Genomic DNA, 7,565 nt, shown 5'->3' with positions numbered 1-7,565 from the left:
CTGTGGGATCTATCTTATCTTATCTTATCTTATCTTGTCTTATCTTATCTTACTCTGTCATACACCATTGCTACTTAGCTTAGGGAAACACTGTCTCCTATGTTTGTTATGTTCTGTCTTCTTCTGAATGGGTGTTCTGAACTGTAATTTCATTGTGCTCTGTACAATGACAATAAAGATCTATCTTATCTTATCTTGTCTTGTCTTGTTTTATCTTATCTTACTCTGTTATCCACCATTGCTACTGTTGTTCATCCACGAGTGTAAGCACAGAAAAACCTTTGACTGCAGCCGTCTGTAGAGTGCATATGTGATTACACGTACGCAGAATGTTAAATACACTCACTTTCTCCCTGATAAAATGTGGTAAACAAGTTTGATAAGTTGTAAGTATTTATTAGTATCGATACCTTGTTTCTAACATTGGCTGGGGTGCCTATAGGGAAGCCCAAACGCAGAACCATGCAGGGCGTCTTAGAGATGAGACGGACCAAGTAGAAGGAAGTGGGAATCTGCTCACACGAACTGTGGAAACAAATAAAATCAGTTTTAAAGGGATCCACGATTAGTTGTAAAATTAAACTTTATTTGATAAACATTTATTTTTACTGTAAAATAAAGTCTGTAAAAATACTGTAGCCTGTTTAGTTTTGTAAATTTCTTAAAATATATTTTAACACTGACGGAGCCATTTTATTTACACACAAAGCATTCTGGGTAAATGATGACATCAACTAGGTCATCGGTGCGAGGCTGCTAGCGAGCTATCTCCACCCTGAAGGTTAATCTTGGACAATATCTGACGTCTGGCTTTTTTAAATGAAACCAGAGAGCGTTGACAGAGAGGAGAAGGTAGAAATGACTCAACTGAAAATATGGATGGAGGACAACAGAACTGCTTCATGGAAGAAGATCCTCAGCTTAGCCTGTTAACCTTCGCGCTAGCCCTCATGCTATATTGCCTTATATGTATTAGCTCGGCACTAGCGCGACAAACAAGCTAAACTGAGGTCCTCCATCCATATTTTCAGTTGCAGGCTGAGTCATTTTTGTGTTCTCCTCTCTGTCATGTGGATGGAGGACCTCAGTGATGAGAGGAGAATGTGTAGCGCTGAGCTAATACATATATATGGTGATAGCATCAGGGCTAATGCTAAAGCTAACAGGCTAAGGCTATCCGTACCTTTACGACCTCTAGTCATATCTGGATAAATGTCAAGTCTTTTGACAAAAACCGAGTCGGCCAAGACAGCCTGAGGGAGGTTTCACTATCAGACCTTGGAGCCAGAGTCCCCCCAAGAAGCCTGATGCTAATGCAGAGATGCTACACTGCATCAAGTTAATAATACAAGACATTTGAGATGAAATTATACTAAACTTGAATTGATGATGTCAGAGCCAGTTAAGAAAAAGGGACATCTGCTCTAAACCGCTGGAAGAAAAACTTACTTAGCAAAATGGTCTTGAGAGCATGGCTAACAAGCATAGCAACCAGCTAACTAGCATGCAAGCTAACACAGCACAGTTGGCGCTTATAACAGGACCTTAAGGAGAAACTGATTGCAGCATTCTTTAAAACCCTATTACATGTCCATTATATGCTTCACATGAAAACTACAAAAAAGTACAAATGTGAGTGTTGTGTATTTTTGCTGTCTGTCATCTCACCTGTATATTAGCTTGACATATGAGTAGCCTTCCACCAACACAAAGCTGCTGCAGTCCTTCAGCAGGGACGTGAGGGCAGAGTGGGAGATGCGGCACTGAATGGTGCTGTAACGGCCGTTGCTTCCAGCTGTGTGCAGGTGTTTGGGGACGGGTCTGCGAGGACAAAATTTATTTATCTGATGCTACTGATACAGTGAGAAAAAACATGAAAAGGCTAATTATAACCTGCATTTAAAGGTCTAACATTTCACACAGTTTCTTGCTCTGGAGCTGCTGGTATGTGTGACCACAACGCCAAGAGGGACAGACCATCTGATCTGCACATCAGACCAGTTAAAGTTGACACACTACTTGGACAGAACATAGGTAACAGGTCTGATAGCCTCAGTAATTTATGTTGTTCCTCAGGGGAACTCAGGTTTGTTCTCCCAGTCCTAAAAAGAAGCCAGCCAGCTACAGCCTCCAGATACTTTCATTATATTCTACAGCCTGGATGTGACTGTCATCGCCCTGATCCTCAGGGTGGGATCCTAGCTCTGCCCCAGCTTTTGGGGTGGGTTTGAGGTGTTGAGCTTAATTTTTAGGCCGAGGTGCTATTAGTCTTCAGAACAAGAAACGTAGGAACAGGTTACACCTCAGCTAAATACGATTATGTAGATTAAATGAGACAGATAGATGGATGAGCTTCCATAAGTGGTCACGTCTCAAGTTATGAATTAGCAAAATCTGTTTAAACTGTAAGAAAAGCCTGTTTTCCTCACAAGTCGTGTTCCAGGATGATTGTAATGTGGTGCATGTGGAGCCATCGCTGCCAGAAGTTGGTGTCCATGGAGAGTATGGGTTTCCAGTACAAAGCAAACTGGGACTGAGACGAGTCTTTGGATCCACTGTGCTGAAGAGACAGGACCTGAAACGACAGGAGGTCATTCAGTCAAATGAGGTAAACTCAGAGGAGGACGGTTCAAAGTGTCTGAGTCCAGCTTCAGCACCGTGAACACGTTCAAAGGTTGTTGTATTTTCCAATTCAATTCAAAAAATGTATTCAGTTCATAAAAAAACTATATACAATAAAAACAAAGAAAATACACAAATCATGTGCAAATCAAATGCAAAGCTCTGAACTGAGTGGATTCAGTACAGCACAGTACCGGGGTCGTGGAACCAGGAGGAATGTAGAAGAGGGGCACGCCGTTCTTGGTGCTCTCTGGGATTGTGTAGTTCTCAGGAACTGAATTGAACGACTGCAGGTGCACCAACATCTGATCGGTCTGGTTGATGCTGGAAAACACACGCAGCACATTAAACGCATCACAGGTCACATGACTTAAAAACAGACCCAAAAATTTAATTCATTTCAATAAACTCATTTCCATTCAGCTGAGTTATGCAGCACAAAGTCAACAAAAAGGTCATCACAGCTAACAGCTGTGATGAACCCACACAGCTAGACAAAAAAATTAATCTAGATCATGAATACAATGTTAAATACAAACCATCAGTTGTATCCAGTTATAATGTAATAAAGTCAGAATCAGTGTAGAGCAAAATGAGCATTAAAAATACTGTAGTATTTAAGGAAACCAGCAAATTGCATCAAAACCTTACTTCCCACATCCTGAGCAAATAACAAGAAAAAACATCTTGGAGAACCAGAACCACATTAAGGATCTGCCTCGACCCGTTGGGGGTTCAGAGAACAGGAAAGAGCTACAGACAAACCTCTGAAGTGTGTTCCAGAAGCGGCGGATGACGGAGGTCCGGTACGGACTGGTGATGGGCTTCCTCTGGGTGCAGCTGATGTCATGCAGGATGTCGTAGCTGCCCTCCATCGTCACCTCCACCCTGGTGGTTCTGTTGGATGGGTCCAGAGGCCAGGAGGCGGCGGCAAGGTACTCAATGTGCATGTTGTGTTTCCACAACAGAACCAACTTCACCTCTAGCTGCGTCCCACCTAAAGAAACCAGAGGTTTCATCACCACCAGAGAAGACCTCCACCATCAAGCTGAGACACTAACTTTGATCTGTTTCACTGGGGTGAAACTTTGGTTAAACCGAAGGCAGCTGGACTTCTAATGTTTCTTTACAGTGCCTTATACAGAACATGGAAGAAACCATCCTAATCAAAAAGTTAAGTTCACTATCCATTAATCTGCTACACAAAAATATTAGCTCTGCTAACACTAAACTGCTAAACAGATTACAAAATGCTAACCGCTAAGTCGACAGTCACTCAGTCTGTGTCACACGTCTACATCTCCTTCCAGATGAAGACTGGTGGGAGTGACACAAACCTGCAGATAGTTTTTCATTGGTTTAATTTGAAGGTGGGTGAGATCATCTGTGGCAAATCGGCCAATCCAGAGTTATAGCTCTGTCTAACCCTTTCAGAATAAAAGCATTTCTTTGATCGTGTTTGTATTTTTATAAATATTTTAAGTTAATCAAACAACAAATAGCAAAAGCTTTCTCTGTCATATTTTTATCATTTTTGTATTTGTTATTTAAATAGTATTTTTTTTTCTTTTTGATGCTCTTCTTTGAAGCTTAGCTGCTAAAGATGCTACATGCTACACACATGGTGCAAAACAGAGTTGTTAACAGAGACAGTTTTTATTTAATTTGGGATAGATGGTATAAAAATAGAAGTGTTACACTTGTGAAGTTTTTGTGGGCTGTAAATTCGTGTAATATAATTTAGCTAATCCATCCACTAAGAGTTTCCAAAGTTAGCAAAAAAGCTAATGCGCTAAATCAGAAAGCTAGTTCCATTGTTAGCAGATGACAAACAAACCAAACAAAAAAAACTGATATCAAAGACAATTTAGGACATTAAATCTCTTATTCAAAAGGCTTCTTCAGTTCTGATCACGGTTGGGAGATTCAGGAAGTTACAGCGGGTAAAATAAGTATTGAACACRTCACCATTTTTCTCAGTAAATATATTACTAGAGGTGCTAATGACATGAAATTTTCACCAGATGTCGGTAACAACCCAAGTGATCCATACATACAAAGAAATCAAACCATAAATGTCCAGAAATGAAGTTATTTGTAATAATGTGGAATGGCACAGGGAAAAAGTATTGAACACATGAAGAAAGGGAGGTGTAAAAAGGCATGGAAAGCCAAGACACCAGCTGAACTCTCTCAGTAATTAGAAAGCAAGCCTGCCCCTTGTCAGTGCAAATTAATATCAGCTGGTTCAGTCCCAAATGATGGCCAGGTATCACACAAGAACCATCTGATAATGGGTAAAAGTAAAGAGCTCTCTCAAGACCTTCACAACCTTACTGTTGCAAAGCATAATGATGGCATTGGTTACAGAAGAATGTCTAAACTTCTGAAGGTTCCAGTGAGCACTGTTGGGGCCATAATTCAGAAGTGGAAAGAACATTATTTCACCATAAACCGACCACGACCAGGTGCTCCTCACAAGATTTCTGACAGAGGAGTGAAAAGAATTATCAGAAGAGTTGTCCAAGAGCCAAGGACCACTTGTGGAGAGCTTCAGACAGACCTGGAATTATCAGGTACGTTTGTTTCAAAGAAAACAATAAGTAATGCACTGAACCACCATGGCCTGTATGCACGCTCACCACGCAAGACTCCACTGCTGAAGAAACAGCATGTTGAAGCTCCTTTAAAGTTTGCTGCACAACATTTAAACAAGCCTGTGAAATACTGGGAGAATATAGTCTGGTCACATGAGACCAACATTGAACTGTTTGGATGCCAGAATACACATCATGTTTGGAGGTCAAATGGCACTGCACATCAGCCCAAAAACACCATACCAACAGTGAAGTTTGGAGGTGGGAACATCATGGTGTGGGGCTGTTTTTCAGCATATGGTACTGGCAAACTTCAAATAATTGAAGGAAGGATGAATGGAAAAATGTACAGAGACATTCTTGATAAAAATCTGCTTCCATCTACCAGGATGATGAAGATGAAACGTGGCTGGACATTTCAGCAAGACAATGAGCCCAAACACAAAGCCAAGGAAACTCTCAGTTGGTTTCAGAGAAAGAAACTAAAGATGCTGGAATGGCCCAGCCAATCACCTGACCTGAATCCAACAGAAAATCTATGGAAAGAACTAAAGATCAGAGTTCATAGAAGAGGTCCACGAAATCTTCAAGATTTGAAGACTGTTTGTGGAAGAATGGGCCAAAATCACACCTGAGCAATGCATGCCACTAGTTTCTCCATACAGGAGGCGTCTTGAAGCTGTCATTGACAACAAAGGCTTTTGTACAAAGTATTAGATAAATTTCAGTAAGTGTGTTCAATACTTTTTCCCTGTGCCATTCCACATTATTACAAATATCTTCATTTCTGGACATTTATGGTTTGATTTCTTTGTATGTATGGATCACTTGGGTTGTTACCGACATCTGGTGAAAATTTCATGTCATTAGCACCTCTAGTAATATATTTACTGAGAAAAATGGTGACGTGTTCAATACTTATTTTACCCGCTGTAAGTTATTGTTGGAACAATCACGACTTGTCATTAAGGTCGAAAAAGTGGCTGACCCACGCCTCCATCCTGTCAGTCATTTCAGTCACATGTTTCAATGTGTAATTGGTTGTGAAAGCACCAGAATAAGAGTTGAAACATTTCCACCTTCAGTGAGGCTGATCAGAGAGGTTTCTACCTTTGGTGAGGCTGATGTCTCTGATGGTGTAGCCCTCTCTCAGTCGTACAGAAACCACACTGATGAGATGAGCGTGAACTTCTTTCTCTGTGTGCTTCTTCCTCCTCATGACCAGCGCAGGGTTACCACTGGCCGAAACCAAGTGCTCATTGAACAGTTTGTCCTGGGAAACTACAAAACCAGCGAGTGTTAAATGTTTGATTTTTATGAATAAACACTAATATTACACTAAATAATGACAACATAACACAGGAGGTAATAATACTGTATGATAGCTGTTAAACACGATGTCTATTTTTTGCTCAAATAAAGTTTGAACAAAAAGTTCAGCTTTTTTTCCCCTTAGTTTTAATGTCATATTACCATGTGAACTTGGCAATAAATACATATGTTTTAGAAACATAAATGTTTTTCCATGCTGTATTTTCCCCCCTTTCTCATCCAGAGATGGAAAATATAAAGATAAACTCAAATTTTTGAGCTTTCCATCATGTTGTAATGTCATTCCCTCATTAAAACATACCCAAAGTGTTGCTTTGACTCATTCATGCATATTTTGAGGAATCCTTGAATCTCCTGTGGTGGGCAGATTTAATGGAGAGTCAAAGATTCCTGACTCCATCAGAAGTCAGACTGTGTTGAGCTAACTTGGCATTTTCCAGACTCTGAACCACTGCAGAACTCTCAGCTCAGGAAGACAAACAGGATGAAAGCATGAAAAATTGTCTCACCACAGAAATACTCTGAGTTTAGAGACTCGGGGGTCTTCAGAAAGGAGTAGGTCAAGAAGGCCCTGTGGTAAATGTTCATGTCCTGGCTGTTCTGGTCCACTTCAGGACAAGTGGGAAGGTAGGTCCCAAAGGTGGCTAATGATATGAACTTCATCAGCTCCACGTTTGGGATGTAGCCGAAACTACAGTCGTACGAGTACGCCCCGCCAACCTGGAGACAGGAACAGAACACGGCTGCTGAAGACACAGAACCTAAGTTGTGAGACCAGTGTTGACCAGTGTTGTGTTGCGTTGTCCTTCAGAGGGGAGCTGGCCTGTATGTAAACATAGAGATGCCAGGTTTACCTGCACAAAGGAACATGCGATAGTTCCACTCCTGAGCTGGTTCAACAGGGTTTCACACACAGCCACGTCAGGAACACTCGTCACTCCATCTGTGATTATAATGATCCCTGAAACACACACACACACACACACACACACACACACACACACACACACACAC

At 41.1% G+C, this 7,565-nt stretch overlaps 1 protein-coding gene across 1 annotated transcript in view; it reads right to left on the bottom strand.

Moving 5' to 3' along the window:
- szt2 (SZT2 subunit of KICSTOR complex) overlaps nt 1–7,565 on the bottom strand; it is a gene marked incomplete in the record, with an annotated part of 111,681 nt that overhangs the window by 92,917 nt on the left and 11,199 nt on the right. Inside the window, 8 exon segments of the mRNA XM_014008071.1 lie at nt 411–525; nt 1,669–1,821; nt 2,430–2,575; nt 2,817–2,946; nt 3,388–3,619; nt 6,330–6,500; nt 7,061–7,271; nt 7,406–7,512. Of these exon segments, the coding sequence (XP_013863525.1) occupies nt 411–525; nt 1,669–1,821; nt 2,430–2,575; nt 2,817–2,946; nt 3,388–3,619; nt 6,330–6,500; nt 7,061–7,271; nt 7,406–7,512 (1,265 nt within the window).

The sequence above is a fragment of the Austrofundulus limnaeus genome, unplaced genomic scaffold, assembly GCF_001266775.1.
Source record: "Austrofundulus limnaeus strain Quisiro unplaced genomic scaffold, Austrofundulus_limnaeus-1.0 Scaffold47, whole genome shotgun sequence".
Lineage (NCBI taxonomy): Eukaryota > Metazoa > Chordata > Actinopteri > Cyprinodontiformes > Rivulidae > Austrofundulus > Austrofundulus limnaeus.
The sequence above is the reverse complement of the archived record's forward strand: the minus strand, read 5'-3'. Positions and strand labels throughout refer to the sequence as shown.